The 21,184-nt window shown below is 33.6% G+C and overlaps 2 protein-coding genes across 2 annotated transcripts; one reads left to right on the top strand and one right to left on the bottom strand.

Moving 5' to 3' along the window:
• Positions 1–8,645: 8,645 nt before the first annotated feature.
• Positions 8,646–10,109, top strand: LOC123669378. Its single transcript, XM_045602986.1, has 3 exons — positions 8,646–8,756; positions 8,996–9,195; positions 9,568–10,109. The coding sequence occupies exons 1-3, from the start codon at positions 8,646–8,648 to the stop codon at positions 9,680–9,682; spliced, it is 426 nt and encodes a 141-aa protein (XP_045458942.1). The 3' UTR covers positions 9,683–10,109.
• Positions 10,110–14,512: 4,403 nt separating this feature from the next.
• Positions 14,513–20,746, bottom strand: LOC123669375 (dnaJ homolog subfamily C member 7). Its single transcript, XM_045602983.1, has 8 exons — positions 20,411–20,746; positions 19,823–20,073; positions 19,248–19,446; positions 19,032–19,170; positions 18,795–18,912; positions 16,677–17,094; positions 15,526–15,704; positions 14,513–14,690 (listed from the first exon to the last, which is right to left on the bottom strand). The coding sequence occupies exons 1-8, from the start codon at positions 20,476–20,478 to the stop codon at positions 14,581–14,583; spliced, it is 1,482 nt and encodes a 493-aa protein (XP_045458939.1). The 5' UTR covers positions 20,479–20,746; the 3' UTR covers positions 14,513–14,580.
• Positions 20,747–21,184: the final 438 nt, after the last annotated feature.

Here is a 21,184-nt window from a genome sequence, read left to right as displayed (position 1 = left end):
TATTGTTAATAGGTTATTTTTAAGACTTCGTTATCTGGGTCAGTGCTTTTTTTTGTGTAATCGGTCCGTTTTTCGCATGCATCGTAGTAGTCCAGGTATAATCCACGGTATAATGATTTTTTGACGACTAGAGAGTGCTGTAATTTTTGTATTCTTTTCTATAACATTTTGTAAGCATTGTTTTTGACATTTCATTGTAATTATTTATTTTATTTATTTATTTATTTACAGAAGAAAAAAGATACAATTTATGTGATAAACAGTGCATTGGTTATATTTAAAACATAAATGTGTTACGTGTGATAGAAAAAAAGACAGATTGCTATTCTGTCGTCGTTCCACAGCACACCCATCTGTCGTCATGCCTCTGGCGGCCGTAAATTGAAAAGAAAAGCGCTACCATTAAGTCGACGTATCACCACGGGTCAAAATAACGACCCCGGAGGCAACGTGCCCAGATGATGAAAGCCCGGGTAAGGTTAGCCTCAAGGCCCGTACCCAAACAGGTTCTTATGCATGTCAGGACGACCCACACACACACGTACCCCAACTACTGTTGTTGCAAGACATGTTTAGAAGACCGTGGTTATCCACAAGTGGTGAGAGTCTCTAAAAATTAAATAAAAAAGAAACTATAATATCTGTTATATATTGTCATAGAGAACACTATCTTGCGTTAAAATTTAGAAGAATATTTTTTTGATAGATGTCTGTAAAATAAAAAATTGTGTCAGGTCGTAACAATTAAGAATGTAAGTTGAAATAAATAAAAGTATTCTTATTTAAAAAAAGGATTTTATTAAAGATAATTCCACTGCGATGAAAACTACTCTCTATAAAAGGTTATGGGCAAAATCGTATATTGAAAAAGAAAAAAAATGAGTCATCATGTGCCCATAGAGCCACTAAAAAGAGAAAATTCCGATACATGGAGAATTCATCCAAAAGCTTTGTTGTTGAAACTTGGTCTTTGGAACTATGTTTCTACTTAATAAAATTAAGAAGCCAACAAGCGAAGCAGACGAACTGAGCAAATAGACAGAAAAAGATGGGTTAGCATTAGCTGAGTTATTTCTTATAATATTTCCAAGCGAACTAAAACAAGTAAAAAATTTTCAAACCAGTAAAGAAGTCTGGAATACGCTTGAAAATATATATCATAGTAAAGGTCCCGCTAGAAAAGCAACTCTGTTAAAAGAGTTGATTTTAAGAAACATGAAAGACAATGACAGCATAGTTGATCATTTAAACAAATTTATGGATATTGTCGATAAACTAGCTGACATGGATATAACAATCAATTAAGATTTATTAAGCATAATGCTGCTATATAATTTACCACAATCTTTTGAAAATTTTCGCATAGCCATAGAATCGAGATGATTTACTAGATCCAAATAGCCTGAAAATAAAGATCATTGAAGAAGCTGAAGCACGAGAAAATATGGCTAATACAAATTATGAGAACTCAGAACAAGAAGTACTGTACAGCAAGCAACAAAGAAAAAATAAGAAATATATTATTGAATGCTACAAATGTCATAAAAGGGGCATAAAGCAATGAATGCTGGTCAAAAATGAACAAAACTAAAAGCAATGCGAATTATTGCTTAGAAACGTCTAAATGCTAATCATAACAAAGAAAAAGTCAGAAAATGGTGTCTTGATAGTGGATGCACGTCACACATGACTCATGAATTAGAAAAATTCCATCATCATCTTCCTGCCCTTATCCCACTTATGTAGGGTCGGCACAACATGTTTTTCTCTTCCATTCCTCTCTATTATTCGTCACTTCAGTGCTTACTCCTTTCTTTCTCATATCCTCACTCACACAATCCATCCATCGCTTTTTCGGTCTCCCGATCGCTCTTCGTCCTTCGACATTCATCCCTAACATTCTTTTACCAACATAGCGTTCATCCCTCATTACATGCCCATACCACGCTAACCTATTGCTCCTCATTTTCTCTGTCACGGGTGCTACTTTCAAACTTCCCCTTATATACTCATTTCTAATCCGATCTTTCCTCGTTACTCCACACATCCATCTTAGCATTCTCATCTCGGCTGCGTGCACTCTTCTTTCATCCGTCACTTTTGTTGCCCAACATTCTGATCCATACATTACGACAGGTTTTATGATCGTTTTATAGATTTTCCCCTTAAGTTTAAGGGGCATTAGTGGATCACAAGCTGTTCCAGAGACCTGTCGCCATTTCATCCATCCCGCATTTATTCTATTTTTCACGTCACGGTCTATGTTGTCGTCATTTTGTATTATTGACCCAAGGTACCGGAAGTCGGAGCAGACTGGTTGGGATACACCATCCAAGGCTATATGGGAAAAACCGGACAAACCGCTGAAATTGCAGAATAAGTGCTCGGTTTTAGATCTACTTATTCTCAATCCCACGCTCTCCAGTCTTTCCTGCCATTTTCCCAGTCTGCTCTGTACCTCAAGAGCATTATCTCCGACAAGAAAAACGTCGTCAGCAAACAGCATACACCAAGGTGCTTCCTCCTGTATGTCTGATGTTAGAACATCCATTACTAGGAGGAATAAATACGGGCTTAAAGCCGACCCCTGGTGCAAACCAGCCACATTGAATTTGTCAGTTACTCCGGCTTCGGACCGGACGTGGGTGCTAGCTCTATCATACATCGCCTGAACAAGTGGTACATACTTCTCTGGCACTCCTTTCCCTTTCATAGCCCACCACAGAACCTTACGGGGGACCCTATCGTATGCCTTTTCCAGATCCACGAACACCCTATGCAAGTATTTTTGTGCGAGTCGATATTTTTCGCAGATTTGGCGGAGTGCAAATATGGCGTCCGTAGTTCCCCGGCCCGGCATAAATCCAAATTGGTTCTGTGTGACCCCACATTCTTCTCTCATTCTTCGTGCTATCACTTTCTCCCATATCTTCATGCTATGTGACATGAGCTTTATTCCCCGATAGCTGCTGCAGTCCTGTATGTCACCTTTATTTTTAAAAATGGGCACCAGTGAACTGTAGCACCATTCCTCGGGTATAACCTCTTCTTGCAGCAACTTATTGAAAAATAAAGTCAGCCACTTTCCATCCATCCGCATTCAAAAACTTCCACGCTTCCGCTGGTATACCATCTGGCCCAACTGCTTTTCCATTTTTCATACTCTGCACTGCCATCTTCACTTCCTCTATACTTACCTCTTTCACCATTCCTTCATTACTTCGTACATTTTCTAACACTCCGCTCCATTCATTTTCTTCGTTCATCAAGCTATTAAAGTATCTCTTCCAGCGTTCTTTTATTTCCACATTGTCCGTCAAGATCTTCCCCGCTTCGTCTTTTATACATTTCATATGGTTTACATCTCTTGCATTCATCTCTCTCTCTCTCTCTCTCGCTATTCTAAAAAGATTTTTTTTTGGATTTGGAAAGATTCCATAATGTAGAAAAAGATGACTATAAAATTCTAAGGTTACCTTCAGAGAACTGTACAGCACAAATTGAAGGTGGAGTTCAGTGAAACTAAATGTAAAGGAAATACCTGGTCTACTGAACTGACTGAAGTCTTGTATGTACCATCGTTGACTACAAATCCAATGTCAGTAGGGAAAATGACAAATAAAGGTGCTACAGTTTTATTTAATCAGCAACATGCAACCGTAACGCGAGATGGTCAAATACTGTTAAAAGCAGAAAGAAATGAAGATGGTTTATACTACGCTAAAGAAAATTTAGAAGAGACATCCAACTATTGTGGAACAAATAAAATGCAACTATGGCATAGAAAAACTAACACACCTTAATGAAGGGCAAATGAGAATAGCTCTTAATATGAAAAGTGTGGAAGGCTTAGAATTTAATAAATCTGACACAATAAGAGATTGTGTAGTGTGTGCTAAGGGTAAGGCAACAAAACTGCCGTTTAATACACGTAAAAATGAGCAACGGACAAATCAGAGATGGGAAATTGTACATAGTCATCTACAGAGACATGAGACAGCCATCTAAGGGAGGTTCAAAATATTTCATCACATTCACAGACAATCATTCGACATATACAAGAGTATACACAATGAAAACTAAAGATGAAGCTCTAACAAAATTTATAGAATCTAAAAACGAGGCTGAACGATTTACGAAAAATAAAATAGTATACCGGGTGATTTTGAAAGCGTTTTGGAAACGAAAATTTTGAATTATTTATCAATAACAGAAGCTATATATAACGTTAATTTAAAAATATATGTAATTTTTTTTTCATCAAAGTCGATATTCATATCGTTTACAGACAAAAAGTGAGAACCAGTAGTAGCGCTACACGGTAGGTAAATTCTAAAAATAGAAATACTATACGTTTTAATATTGCGTCACAAAATCGTATTAGCCAATAAAAACAAAGCTACCGCGTTGCGCCGGAGTCGACCAATGACGGCTCACCTGTAATCGTCGGCGTCCCGCGTCCCTGGCTTTCAGTCGGTCAGTAATACCATAGCGGTACATGTGTAAACAAGGTCAAGGACGTTTAAATTATTATTCGCCGGAGTTTGAAGATGTTCTTGAGTACTTCGAGCGCGATCCCCGGCGGAGGACAAGGATGGCAGCAAGAGAATTCGATGTTAGCCAAAACTTCGTATGGAAGATATTACGTACACAAGGATTACACCCGTATCATTTTCGTAAGGCTCACGTAATAAACAACGCACCGGCAAGAATCGCCTTTTGCCAGTGGTTGTTAAATAATACAAACGACAACATACTCTGGACGGACGAGTCACTGTTTACTCAAGTGGGACTATACAATGTGCACAATGAGCATTACTCGGCTCTAATTAACCCCTACTTGATACGAGAAAACCATCACCAGGTTCGTTTCAGTGTGAACGTGTAGGCCGGTATTATTAACGACCAATTAATAGGGCCTATTTTTATTGAAGGTCATCTAACCGGCAACTCGTACTTAGAGATGTTAAGGAGAATAATATCTGAGTTAGTAGACGATGTGCCGTTAGCTTACTCGAGAGGTATGTACTACCAAGACGACGGCCGTCCCGCTCATTACGCGAGTGTAGTGCGTGCGTACCTGGACAATGAGTTTAGTGATAGGTGGATAGGTCGAGGAGGGCCTGTGTCTTGGCCACCTGGAAGTCTGGACTTAACGCCCTTAGATTTTTTCTTGTGGTCGGAAATAAAAAATTATACACGTCAATATGAAAGCTGTGATGATTTACGCATTGCGATAGTGGACGCTTTTGATGAAGTGAAAAGTGATAAAGACACATTAAGAAAATTAAAAGAATTGTATTAAACGTGTACGTTTGTGTATTGAACGCAGCGGACTCCATTTTGAGCAGTTGTTTCGATACAGAGAAGTGTAAATAGTGTAAATAAACTGTTAATACGTATGTAAGTTAATTATTCTGTAGATAGCTCCGATTTTTTAAATACGCCAGAAATTTATACCTACAGTCCGTTTATAAATTTATTTGTTCTGAAAAGAACAATCGTCGTTAATAATCCCGTGTAAAGTATGAAGGACAAACGAGTCTATCTACGTAAGTACTCGCTAGCTCGCGCCTATAGGTATACTTTTATCAACCGAAACGCGCACGGACGTGTTTCATTCATATAAAATAATGAATGAATGATCAGTGCCTTACTACTTTCCAAGTCGATCGAGTAAAAATGAATATTAAAATTGAAACTTTTTTTTAATCAACATTACAATTGATTTATCAATTTTTATAGGTACTATAGATGATTCCAAAGTAAAATATTTCGTTTCCAAAACGGTTATAAAATCACCGTGTATTTGCAAAGTGACAATGGGACAGAGTATATAAACAATAAATTTGATAATTACTTAAAAGACAAAGGTATCAAGAGGAGACTTTTCGCACCATATACGCCGGAACAAAATGGATTAGCAGAAAGAAAAAACAGAACATTGCTTGATAAAGCTAGATGTATGCTGATAGACGCTAATACGAAAGAAGATTTTTTGGGCTAGAGCAATTATTACAGCTAACTACTTGGCGAATCGAAGTCCTTGCAGCAGCATTGATAATACGACTCCATTTGAAAAATGGGTAAAGAAAATTCCATCTGTGAGACATTTTCACATATTTGGGGCTAAAGCTTTTTCTTTCATTTCATTTAAAAATGAAAAATTTGCAGCCAGAGAAACAGCCGGAATTTTTATCGCATATTCCGAAAATTATAAGGTGTACCGGATATATAACCCGAAAACAGACAAAGTGATAATCAGTAGAGACGTTAAAGTGCTAGATAAAATGTTTTATGAGAACGAGATGAAAGAAGAACAAAAACAAAAAGAAGTTGATAAAAAGTAAATAGAAGTCATTTTTTTTACAGAAAAACGAAATAAAGAAAATTTAATAGAAAATTTTAACATGGGCGAATATAAGCCGGTTTCAACGCCGATGAAAGTAGGTTTAAAATTGGAAAGAGCACAAAAAGAAGAAAAAATAGAGAACATACCATACCAGGCACTGATTGGTTCTTTGATGTATCTGGCTATAGCTACGCGACCAGATATTAATTATGTTTACAGTAAGTTATTTGAGCCAATATAAGTAATACTTGTTTGGGAAAAACGCACAAGCAAGCTGCAAAAAGGGTTTTGCGTTAATTTAAAAGGCACTAAGAATGTTAGCATCAGATATAAATAATAGGAAGTGCATTAGTAGGAATGGCTGATTCTGATTGGGCAGCATGTACTATTGATCGTCGTTCATATACGGATTACATCTTCAAGTATGAAGGTGGTCTAATAAGTTATGCTACAAAGAAGCAACGAGTTGAAGCATTGTCAACTGCTGTGTCAATGACGGAAGCCGCAAAGGAAGCGCTACACTTAAAACATCTTTTGAAAGATATTGGAGTGGCTAAACAAGCTGTACCAATCTATAATGATAATTTAGCTGCATAGAAGTTAGCCAAAAATTTAATGACTGGAAAAAGGTCAAAGCACATAAGCATAAGGGAACACTATAAGAGATTGTGTCCAAAAAAAACTGATAATGATCCGTTACAAGGACAGATAATATGGAAACAGATCTTTTAACAAAGGCCTTAACCCAGCCAAGGTTAATGAAACCTCTTAAGATGATAGCGGACACTTAGACCTGACGTTACACCCCAAGATCTTCGTAAGGGGGAGTGTCATAGAGAACACTGTTTTTTGATAGATGTCGGTAAAATAAAAAATTGTGTCAGTTCGTAACAATTAAAAATGTAAGTTAAAATAAATAAAAAAAATTATGTGGTGTCATGGGACACCAGGTAGGAACGAAGTTCCTTCGGATAGTATAGAAGCAACACAATTTGAAAAAAAAAAATGTTGAATTTTTTACATATTGTCTAGTTCTTGATTTTTTTTTAAATTTTGTTGATTTGGTTTTAATTAAGTACATAAAAGTATTTAGGAAATTTAGTATTTTAGAAAATAACAAATACCGTAAAATAAAATAAATCAAACAATAATAATAATAATAATAATTCAAACTATTAAGTGAAATAAAAAAACATGTCTTTATTTATTTTTGTCGACAGTATAAAATTACATAAATAATTTAAAAAAAAGTTTACTAGTAATATTTTAGTTTTACAAACGTCATATTATACAGTCGTGTGACTGATATTACGTCACTTCCGTTATATATTTTTCTTACGGTTTTAGTATCACATTTTTTTCAGTTCGCTCGTTCAACCAGATGTCAAGCCTGCCGTAAGGAACTTCGTTCCAACTATGATTATTTAAAAAAAGCATTTTATTATAGATAATTCCACTGCGATAAAAGCTACTCTCTTTAAAATATATTTTCGGCTGAACATTTTTTTTTTTTTTTGGTAAATAGTGTAATATTTCAAATAAGAAAATTTTATATTCAACAAGAGCGTAATGTGTCGCTTTAAGTGCAAAATCAGTGGAAAATTCGGGATAATTGGCATTCATTGCGTTTTGGTATTATTTCGGTAGGAAACGGAATTATCATAAATACGCCTACGATACTACGATACTTACGTCGTACGTAGGCTTGAAATTATCGCACACAATACATACAACACAAAATATTAATAATTTAATTTAATATTTTACTTGACAATCGACATATTCCTACTGCTATATTAGTGCATGTTGGCATTAATCTATGGCACAAGGGATAGTGGCGGATTTACCAGTAGGCTGGACCCTAGGGCAGCCGAAGTTTTATTTTGTCTTCCAGAAATAAAAAAAATATATAGTTACATTCAGAAAATTAGTCTCAAAACTATAAAAAAAACTAGGGGGGGGGGTAACTGTTACTAAAGAATCTAGGTACTCCTACTAGGAAATAGGGTATCAGAGATAAGTAGAGGTGGCAAAAATTTAATAACCTACTCGCGGGGTTATTCCGACACTGCAAGGGATTCTATGGGCTACTAAAGTACTATTTAGTGTAGAACAGTTCAAATATATACGCACTCATTATTTGAAACTTCATTTTTTTTTTAAATATATTTCAGCTTCATCCAATTTTTATAATTTTAACATACGCTTTGTCAAATTTATTATTTTGATTTATTTGAGAATATGATGTTGCAGTATTGAGTAACTATACTTTATATTAAAACAATATAAAAATATGGGTCGAATGACTGGATTAAAATGGGATAAAACTATTCAATGCAGACCAGTACACAACATAATTTCGTCGGATTTTCCTAAATATAATCCTCAGCCATGGAAATTTATGGTACCTGTTCTTATTTCTAAAATAGCTGATTTACGATTTTAATTAAGGAGATAAATTTTTGAATACCTTAAATTTACATTTAGTAGCCCTATCCAAACACTGAGTATAGTTAAATGTATCATTTTAAGATATCATTTCGACGTTAAAGTAAAGTGTAAATTTTATCATTATTAAGTTTAAATATTAGTCCCAGTAAGGAAAAGTTTCAAAAGTGGTCTCCTTTTTTATTTTCTATTTAGGAAGGACCATCTCGTATACAATGGCTTTTGTCGTACGAGTACCACAGAATGTGGCTGGAAGAGAGAGAAGCATGGAAGAAGCGCATGTATCCTGAAAATACTACTGTTAATGTCGATGTAGTTAAGCGCTATGTTTTAACCTTTAAAACCAATTATCAGCCACCAAAACCTGAACAAAAGAAACCATTCAAAATAAAGAAGTAAAATATAAATTTTATATTACCTACTAACTTGGTACTAAGTAGCCCTGCCCTTTTGGCAAATTTTTTTTTTTACTATACCGATCCAGGTTAAGTATCGCAAATAAAATTTAGGCTAATTAACGTGTAGTTATATCCATTTCTTGTTAATTCAATGTAATTAAGCTATTATAATTATACGTATTACTGACTGATGTTACTTAATTTGGTACGTTTAATAGGTATGTAACTTCTAAGCTAACTCAATGACACGTAAAAAATACATATATATTATGGGAAGAAAAAATACAATACTCACATAATTACTTACTTATGTAAATTTAAAAAATAATCTTTATTTAATTCTTTTCTCTTTTTTTCCTTTATTTTTAGATTCGAAGGAATAGCTAGTAGAACTACAAGCAAACGTCCCCGAGGTGATAAAGCAATTATGTTCAAAAAAATTAACAACCCGGCTTCCGAAGATAAACCACAACAACATCATTAGATTTTTTAAGGGTTAGTTTATATAATCTGCCCATTGGAGACCATTTCATTGATTCAAAACTGTTGTGAATTGCAACTAAATTTGGATCTATATTTCTTAGAGACACTTAAAATTCAATATACTTCACTTATTATTTGCTTTTTACCGCTGGATTGAACATTAATTAGGAGTAATCGCGGCTGCTGCCACGAGATAAACATGCCATAACAATCCATGTTTTAGGTGTGCCATTGGCATTTTATAACAAGCAAATACAAGTAACCGTTGTGTTATAAAGAATTGTCAAATAAAAACAGTTTAAATACATGAGTGTTTATTTAAGACATGATTTTACATGAATTTTTATATTGAAGTTTGTTAATGCGAAATTTATAAATTTAACAAGACTGGTGTTGTAAATACGTATCTAATAAATGTGGAAATGTAATCGTCTTGAATTATTTATCGCTAGAGATATAAGTACCTACTTATGTACATGTGTGTGTTATACTGTTATTATTTTTACTCAATTAATCATACAGTCAATAAAAAAAACTTTTAGAAAGTACTCTGAGCTGCAAAAAAATTATAATAATTATTGATATATAGTTTTCAATTATTAGCTCTGATTCCACCAAAGCGGAGACGAAGGATGGGTTTTGAATAACCAATCAGATTTTATTATAATACTTATTTCCACTTCGCCTCTCCGCTTTAGCTTCGGTGGAAATGGACCAAGCGGAGAGGAGATGAAATGTCACACTTTTCTATAGAATTTGCAAGCGGCGCGCCAGAGAATATATGTGCGAAGTAGTGCGGCGGTGCCCGCGCTCTCGCTCACCGTTTTTGCTTTCATAGACAGCACGACTGATTTCCACCTCTTCACAGCTCACATCTCCGCCACGTACAGCTCACCTCTCCTTTCCATTTTGGTGGAAAAGCCTGCCAGCTTCGCAGCACATCTCTCGTCTCCGCTTTGGTGAAAACTTTATTAAGGATTTTTATTCAAGTAAAACTTCTTTACACACGCATGACTTGAGGACAGTTGAAGAGTAAGCTGATGAATGCGTGACGAGGGCGTTACAAAAAGTGTGATCGGGAGAGGTACACGGAAGTTGAGAGGGAGATATAAGTTAGTGATGATAGAAAGAGAGAGAGTTACGTTTCGTAAGTTTTACTTCAGTCGTGTGGTCTCAAGCACTCATTTTTTTTAAACTACGACTATGAGGAAATCTAAAACTATACGATTTTTTAAAGTTAGTTGTTTATATAATTAAAACAAAATAAAAGTTAAAATGAACATTATCTCTTCGTCCTTCTGCCACACGTCTATTATCTATATTTTTTCTTCTTTAAGTCTATTCTGCCAAATTCTATATGTATGTGATCCGCATATATGAAGAATAAAATGATAACAAATAATTTGTTGTATTAATTTATTTCATTAAAATAAATCTAACTGTTATTGTTACTGTTATTTTATTGAGGACCTTTAAAAAATAATACTTTTAGTAAGCCTAGCCTAATCGCTAAAAAGAAGATTGAACCATTTTTATTAATACACACATGTTAAAATGTTTAGTACTAAATACCTAAAAAATAATATTTTGAGATTAATACCAAGCTACTGTTATTATATTGAAAATACTGTACGCATTTGAATACAGCTTTTAATTATTAGAAAATAAGAATGGATAAAAAATAGGGTCATTTCGCCTGTTCGCGTCCATCGCCCAATTCGCGTCCACTTTACAGATCTGACTTTGAAAACTACTAACTATCGTATACTAAGACACCAATCAGTCGAAAAGTCATTACCTGCAATACCTGTTTATAAGAAGTACGCACGCATAGACACAGTGCCGTGCGTCCAAGCAATCCTGGGTAGAAAAAATAGTAAGAATAGTTTGAAGTCTTTTATTGTTTTATGTCTATTTTGGATATATGGCTGTTTCTAGGCGTTCATAATGATAAAAGGAATTATATTAATTATGAATTTGGTTTTCTTTTATAGTTTACAGTTAAAATAAGGTGGACGCGAATTACTACACCGAATTTATAAAACTTCCACTGCGTCCGCAATGGACGCAAACTATACCTATCTACAAGGATTAATAATAAAAGTAAATCGCGTCTATTTCATAAATTAATACTATAATTTTAATACCTATGAAATAAGTAATTTCTTTCTTATTTTTTTGTTTAAGATGAGTTCTTTGCAGATAAGAAAGAAGAAGGAGAAATAACATACACAAAAGAAGATTTAAGGGAAGCGTTGCATGAAATTCGAGAGAAGAAGAAGTCGGCAAGACAAGAACCTATGCAAAAAATATGCTATTCCGAAGACCACAATATTAGTAAAAATCAGTGGATGCACCCAAGAGGGTTCAAAAACTTATCTACACAATTAAATAAAATTGGAGCGTCTGTTCGTAATATTAAATTAACAGCTTTTTACTTAATGCATGTGGATTACACACGGAACATATACCAAAATAACATTTTTTTTTTACAATTTTTGTCTGTCTCTTTGTTCCGGCTAATCTCTGCAACGGCTGAACCAATTTTGACGGGACTTTCATTGGCAGATAGTTTATGTAATAAGGAGTAACTTAGGCTACTTTTATTTTACAAATTTATTTATTTTGTAACTCTACGGACAGAACAATATTTATTTTAAACTCCACGCGGAAGAGTCGCGGGGACAGCTATCAAATAAAACCAAGTAACGAAAAACAATGGAAATATGTGTCCACCTTGTATTTTGTTTCCATACTTATTATTAATCAAGGCTGATTTTTAGCTTGCTTACTTACTTACATTTCTTCTGATTTTAGGGTAAAATTCACAGAACAGATTATTGTTTAATTCCAAATGTGGAATTACTATTTACTTACTACATAGGTACCTAATTTGTTTTTAAATTTTAAGTTCTATCAATGTTTAGAACAATAAATAGGTGTTTTTATTTTCTTTATAGTGATTTATTAATGTTAATATGTTGATTTTTAAATAACTATAATTCTTCAATGAATAAATTATTAAAATCCGATCTCTCTTTACTTTATCATAAAAATATCACCTCTTGATTCCTTTTCTAAACTGGTCTACGCAAATTGGATTTTATGGACGCAAAGTGCCTACGCAAAATCGCCTAATTCTGAAGTTAGTCTTTAAAAAAATAATAACAAGATGTTTCGAACTGAAAATTAATTTTTAAATAGACTATATAATGAACACAGTAAATAAATTTTTTCATAGAAATTAGTGCTGGGACATTTTTATTTTCCAACTGCATTGCCAACTGCACTAAGTGGATACGAACAGGCGAAATGACCCTATCTTAAAATTAATAACTTTTACCAATAGTTTAATTATATCGTGATTTACTTTTATTATAATATTTATTGAAATAAAATTGAAAAAGTATAATTTTCTAAGTTAAGGCCTCCAACCATCCAACATCAAAAAAGACAAACGGTTTTTTGCCTGCTAAAAATTACTTAAACACAGATTCGATGTAGAAGCGCACGCGAAGCAATCTATGCATACCGACAAAAAGTATTTGTGAAAAATAGAACTTTTTTATTACTGAACGCTTATTTCTTTTTTTTTCGAAAACATTAGTAAATAAACCAGTTTTATGCTTTTATAATGTACACTTCTTACTACTTTTAGGCTCCTTTAGTCACAAATTAAATAAGCAAATCCATTATAATTTGGTTAAAAATAAATTTCAGTATTTAATAAATAAGTATTCATAAGAGAAATTTTAAAACATGTGTGTGTGTGTTCAACATTTTAAGTACTAGATAGATATAGATCATTCAACTCATCTTATTGCAGGTGTGGTTGTCATACTTTAATCTATATTACTTTTACTACACTTACACAGTCCTTAAAATTTTTGATTTTGTTGTTTTGACATTTACATAATTATGTAACACATGTTGGATTAAAACACGTAATTGTGCCATCAAAATATCTATACCATTTTGACTTATTCGTAATAAAGCATGCCAAGATGATTTGAGACCTCAAACTTCAGTTGATACTAAGAAAAATTAAAACGATATTAAAAAGAAAATTGTTTAGTTATTCATTATAATCATCGTAAAAAATGTTTATTTAACGCATTTTGAACGCCTTTATTAACAGTTCTATACTATATTTAGTGCTCAGTGAAATCTCAGTAATCAGAATAATTCAATTATGTGATTAGCTTACATTTCATGAGTTTAGGTAACAAAACTACCATCAAATTAACTCAAACTTTTCCAGTAACATAAAACTAGACTTTTAGACCAGTGCAGATAGCTTTTGAAACAAATAAAAAATGCAAATTAGTGATTTTAACGAACAACAGCCCCGCGACTTTTTTAAAAAAGCTTATATTTTGACGTAAGAATTTTCGATTGGAATAAGGGTGCTTTTCTGATCTTGAGGTCAAAATAAAGTGAAAAATAAATATTTGAAATAGAAAAAAATAGTGTGTTTGGGACAAAAAGGGAATTTTTCACCAAATTTCGTTTTTTTTTTTGTGAAAGAAAAATAAAAGAAACCAAAAAATGATGAATTTTGAGAATGAATGAACTTTCCGACCTCTGACCCGCCCGTAATTTATTTTTCCTTTCATTCTCACTGTATTCTCTTACTTTTCCAATGGGTTTCATCCAACCATATTTTTTTTCACTTTTAACCATTTTCAAAGGCTAAAAAGGCACTGGTCTATTTTGAGGCAAGGTTAAACAAAAATGTCTAAATGATGTTTTTTGGTTTATTTTGGTACAAATAGCACTGCCTAAATAAATGTATGAATCCCGACAAAAAACGAAAATTCTATTTTAGATATTATATGGAATGACAATTTTATTATGATTTTTCTGTATCAAAGGAGAAAATATACACAAAACATTATTTTATCCATACTGGAAGGTAAAAGCGGAACCTGGCATTCCACCGCCACCGAAGTTAAAATGTTGTCCACCACGGTTGAGGAATGTTTGAAATACCATGTTCGCGTCGAAATCTGAAAAAAAGAACAAAATAATCGCAATCATAGTTTAAAAAACAATAAAACTAGGTTACAGTTACACAATATTATTTAAACACTTTTATGCAAAATTTTAATATACTTTACTCACGCTGTAAAAAGGTATTTATATAAATAATAAACTAAGAGCATTCATAACAAATTTTCTCGTCTTACCAACAGAATTCGTAATTTACAATAAAAATCATAGTATTGATTAGAGCAATGTAGTGAGTGGAGAAGAAGAAGAAGACGACGAAGAAGACGAAGACGAAGAAGAAGAAGAACCCAATCAAAAGTGAAATGTAAAGTTAATTGAATATCTCTTTATAAGAAGCTTAGTACTGAGAAAATTATAACTATATTTGGAAGCACAGATAAAAACGTTGTATAGAATAATTGGTTAATGTTGTGCAATAACAGATTTTTTGACAAATTAACGAGAATTTGTTTTTAACTAATAAAAAATTTCAATGTTAATCGACTTCTGAAATCGGATATCTGCAGTATTAATGATTGCATTCATAGAAATAAAAATGATTGTAACTGCGTGCCTCCTGAAATATCCTGCTCAAAATCAGGAGCAGCGCGACTGGGAAGGTATCTCGACAGTACAGAAGATCACAGCTAAATAGTACCACCTTTAAGCAGTTTTTTATCCCTGTGGTGAGTAAGCTGACTCCTAGGGAGAGTTGGGGACCTTGGGTTGGAAACGTGCTTGCGATGCTTCTTGTGTTGCAGGCGTCTATAAGCTACGGTAACCGCTTACCATCAGGTGAATCATAAGCTTGTTGGCAATAGTTGTGTAAATAAATCATATTAAGTTAATTACCAGCCATGCCTGAGGTGTCGTCATCTAGATACTGGCCATGATCATAACGTGTACGTTTTTTTGGATCACTGAGAACTTCGTAAGCTTCGCCTACTTCTTTAAAACGTCGTTCTTGTTCTTTTCTCTCGCTGTCTGGTGCTCCTGCATGCCGGTCAGGATGGTGAACTAGGGCCCGTTTTCTAAAAATAAGTCATATTATAACTATTATATATTGAGAAAAAATCTTCATATTGGGATATCTTGGTGAGGATTTGGAAACTATTACATTATTTTATAATAGAAGGTATATAAAATAAACACACTGTGTGACTACGGACGCTGTGTGGCTACGGCTGTAAAGAATATAGCCAAGCCCTCTCTTCCCCTAGTGTCGAAAGAGGTGACTAAGGGATAATATAGTTCCACTACCACCTTGGAACTTAAAAAGCCAACCGATAGCGGAATAACCACCCAATTGAAAATGCTGGCTTTGAAATACACAGGCCGAAGACGGGCAGCGGCGTTTTCGGTGCGACAAAGCCAGCCCTGCGGTCACCAACCCGCCTGCCCAGCATGGTAACTATGGGCAAAACACATGAGTTCACGCCATTTTTGGCGTGAACTTGTGGAAGCCTTTGTCCAGCAGTGGACTGTGATAGGCTGAAATGATGAAAATTAATGGTAAATTAAGTTGTTAAATGACGGACTACATGAATGATTGACTAGCGAAGAGGTCTATGTTGCTTTGTCAGTATTAACTATACTGCTCAGTATATTTTTCTGAAATTGAACCAACAATTCAACAATTACTGTTGTAATATTAGTCTAAATATAATTATCTTTACTAGTGGTCGCCCAGTGGTCAAAATTCGATCATAATTTAACCACAGACTTTAACAATAAAAATATGAGCATTCTGCACTTCTTCTCTATAAAAACTATAGGTGTGCGAAATTTTAACCTCCTCAGTCCGCGCAATTTTCGAAAAAAGGGATGCAAAGTTATAAATGGACAACTTTATTTAAAAAAACGTCATTGAGTTTACTGTGAAGCCATGTTGATGCATAAACAAAGCTTATATTTTTCAAGCGAAGATAATGAAGTCACAACGTATACTTCTTTTCATTCAATGATAAAAAAAGACGAAAAACATTTCAAAAACAAAGATATACCTATACGCTTTTTTAATATCATCTTCAGATGCTGTTTTCTCAACTCCAAGAATTTTATAATAGTCTTTGCGTTTCGATTTTCTTAGGGCCATTTTAGCTTCATGCAGTAATTGTTTATTTTCTTTGCTTTTGTCGATCTTATAAAGTTTTTCATAATCTTTCACAGCATTTTCATATTCTCCTAAGCTTGTGTAACACTTTGCTCTCCGAAGCAAAGCTTTAACATAGGTTTCATCAAGCTCCAAGGCAGCTGTACAAGCTTCTGCTGCTTCTTTTATTTGATTTAATTTTGAGCAAACTGTTGCTTTATTAAAGTACAGCTTAGCATTTACTTTTCTATTATTTTTATCAATAGTCAGTGCTTCATTATAAAGATCTAAAGCTTGTTGCCATCGGCCCATCTTGAATGCCTCATTACCTGAAATTAGCGCAAATTATTTATAACATGTTATTTTAATTGACTTTTAACTTTTAACTACCATCATGCGGTCATATATCGCTGCGGTTTTCGAACCAAGTATATTAACACTGTTCCCCGGTCCCCCCATTTTGAGTTTCGCAGGAGTTCATAGTAGTGCTGATGTTGCGTGTAGTTTATGTAATATGCGTTCAAAGTCAAACAGCGGTCTCCGTTGTCGCACGTCAGAGACTACTTAGCTTTTTTGACGTGTAATGATAATATACATTGTTCTAATGTTTGAACACCTTTAAAAATGTCACATACTGGCCATATATATAGAGATTTCACTAAAAACATGTAAGTAAGGTTTTTTCTGTGTCAGACCCACATACTGGTGAACAGGAAGAACTTGAAGTTCCAGACATAAAAAACAAACTTGGGCTTTTTGTCTTCCAAAATTGAAATAATAGTCACCCAATCAGTTTAATTACTTTAAAAAGTACAAACAACATATTTGTTTGAAATATGCTAATAATTTGCACTGGTTTTGTGTTATGTTTACCCATTGTCGAATTTTTAGTTTTGTATCAAAAATGTGTGCTATTTAATCACATCAGCCTATCGCAGTCCACTGCTGGACATAGGCCTTCACAAGTTCGCGCCAAAAATGGCGTGCACTCATGTGTTTTGCCCGTAGTCACCACGCTGGGCAGGCCGGCTAGTGACCGCAGGTCTGGCTTTGTCGCATCGAAGACGTTGCTGCTCGCCGACCTGTATTTGTGTGTGTATTTCAAATTGCAAATTCCAAGGTGGTAGTGGAACTGTGTTATCCCTCAGTCGCCTCTTACGACAGCTAGGGGGAGAGGGGGGTGACTATTGTTGTAATATGCAAATATTATAATCTTTTAATAAGAATACTTGTAGCGTCATCTAGTAAACGTTTTTAGGAAAGTAAAGGTTTGTCAATTGTCTTAAGTTTCAATTGTCCTCTTCTTGTCTATTCTCTGTGTTAAAAATATAATGGTAAAATGGTGTGCATCAATAATATAGAATTGTAAAAGTTCCCACAAGTTTTTAATTATTTAACTTTTCCAACAGCTATAGTCTTTACAGCCGTAGCCACAAAGCTTATATATTATGTGTATGCTATTTATTTTCCTACACCCTTTTCCTTTTTTACAACGTAAGTAGACGAAAAAAATTAACAAACGCAACAGCCGTCAGTACGATTTACGAGGGTTTTTCTCGATTTATCTGGTATTCCATCTTCAGATCCTAGTTTCCTTATCATGCACTTGGGATATCGCCTTTCCAACAAAAATATAATTCTCAAAATCAGTTCATAAACGACGAAATTATCCCCGAACATACATAAAAAAGTATATATAATTATATACATATATATGGTCGAATTGAGTAACCTCCTCCTTTTTTGAAGTCGGTTAAAAAATTGTTGGGTCCACTGAGATAGGTAGACCAAGGAAATGATGGGTGGACGACATAATCTCAGTGGCCAGTGAAACCAGAAAAATGGAAAAAAAAAGAAGGTGGTCTAAGCATTAATTTAGTTATATAATTATAGAGCATGTATAGAGTAACTGTCATGTATCCAATATTATAAATTATATTAATAAAATAAAATAGCGGTCTCTGTGACCGCACATCGGTAAACATGTGACAAAAAATTTATGATGGTAGTTAAGGGTTAATAATTTTACCTTCTTCTTTCTTTTGTTTTAAGAGTTTGGCTTTTTTATAAGCCTCCATAGCTTTTTTGTGATCAGGTGCTAGACGTAATACTTGTTGAAAATGCTTGAATGCTTGTTCATCCTTATCCTGAAATCATACCTTGATAGCATTATTTATGCCAATGTACTTATTATAGATTATCACTGCTATTTGTATAAACAATTATCATTAATAGTGTTTTGTAATTTTAGTAGTACAAGTCATACCTCAAAATAAAGGCATAAACCTCTGACATAAATAGCTTCTGTATCAAAACTGTCAAATCTTAAAGAATCATTTGCAATTTCCTGTGCTTCCTGACAGCGTCCAATCATTGCCAAACATTCAGCTTTCATAAGTTTCGCTCTGAAGCATTAGAGGTTTATGTTTAAAAGAAATTTTAATACAAACAATAATATAACAATTAAAAAACTGAGTATTACTTAGAGTTTGAGGGACTGTATTCTAAACAACGATCCATACAAAATACGACACGTCGATGGTCACCAGCTTCCATGGCACGCTGTGCATCATCGTGAAGTCGCTGTAAAGATTTAAGTGCTTTACGTTCATTTGAAGCGCAATCAGCTCCACCTAGTTCAGATGCTCGACAAATTGCTTGCTCTGCACCAGATAAATCACCTATAAAAAGAAAAGAATCATAAATATTTTGAGACTGTATAATATAGATAAGACAAAAAAAAAAAATAGACATGCATTTTTATATAGGATACTTCTTATTTAGTTGTGTTAGCCTTGTATCAAAACCAATATCTTCTTTTCTATACATAAAATTATTTGTATTTTCATATTTCTACAACATATTTTATGTATGTACAATATACGCTATTAAAGATTTTAAATTAACATGGTTATTTTTATAGCTAAAATTATTCAAAAATGGGATATCTATGTTTTTTATTCTACGTGAACAAGATATTAAAAATATCGAGCTCGGAAAAATGAAAATACCTATATATTAAAAAATATGTAAATCTAACAAAATTATATTACTTACCAAGTGCAATACAACATTTAGCTATGCGAATATAGCCTTTTGTAAAATTGTTATCAAGAGCAACAGATTTTTGAGCATCTTCCAAGGCTTTTTTATACATGCCCAGCATCATATAGCAAGCAGATCTATTGCCATAATATGAAGCATTGTCTGGACACAGCTTTATAGCTTCTTCGTACATGGCCAAAGCACCTTTGTAATTTTTAAATTTATACAAATGGTTACCACTTTCCTTTTTTTCTTCAGCCAATCTTGAGAAATAAAAACATTGCGTATATAATATCACTTCCAAAATTATTAAAGTTATTATTTTCGAATAATGTAAATAGATTTAAAATGAGTGTGAAGAGTTAACTTATTAAATTAGAAGCTAAAAACGATTTAATGCATTGTTGTGTAAAATAGGTCAAATGTCAAGAACCTGGTGATCTTTAAAATGGAAACCGTAACAGCAGCAATAATCAAATTAAAAAATTACCAACTTATTTAGAAACCTGTTCATTATACTATAACACTAATTTTAATATCAGAGAAGTATAAAATCAACCTAATAAATGTTCTATGCATTATGGTAATATTATCCATTACCTTTCTGGACTTTTGGGAACTAAATCGTCGATTGTTAGATCTAAATCCACCACTTCTGGCTCTGCCATTTTGATTTTAATATTGAATTGTCGCCCTTAGAAATTAAAATATATTCACTAATTCTTCTTTATTTTGACTATGGGATTGCAGAACCACAAAAGAAATTACGAGGCTGAACGAGGATAACTGGCAGTGACGGAATTGTACAATACAACAGAACAAAAGCAAAAATTCCAAAAAGAATTTTGACCATAGTCTATGACTATGTTCAGCACATGGAATTACTAAGTACGTTGTACGTAGTACATTACATAGTAATTCCATGGTTCAGCATCAGTAATAAAACAATGATAATAAATCTACTCACCTAAAAGATATAAAAATACTCATAATCAGTGATACCAAAAGTTTATGCAATAATTTCTTGAACTTTTGGTAAACAATTATGTAATTCTTAATTTAAGAATAATCTTTATTTCTTCAAACGTTAGTACATAATATTAACACATATTACATCAGTTATATTTAGTCACAAGAAGAACAGTATGTCTCTGGTCCCCACACTAGGATTCCCTGTGTCGTGGGGTCCAGTCCCTTCCATTAGCTTAATACGATTCCGTTAGTTTAAACACAAACAATGCATTTAAAGTTTATAATTTAAAAAAATAAAAAAATTAAAGTTTATTTGATTAGAACATACAAGAACTAAGGCAACAAATGCTGAGTGTGTGTGTGTGTGTGTGTGCGCGCGTGTGCGTGTGGGCGTGTGTGTGC

Source organism: Melitaea cinxia, chromosome 3, assembly GCF_905220565.1.
Source record: "Melitaea cinxia chromosome 3, ilMelCinx1.1, whole genome shotgun sequence".
NCBI classification, from domain to species: Eukaryota; Metazoa; Arthropoda; class Insecta; order Lepidoptera; family Nymphalidae; genus Melitaea; species Melitaea cinxia.
The sequence above is the reverse complement of the archived record's forward strand: the minus strand, read 5'-3'. Positions and strand labels throughout refer to the sequence as shown.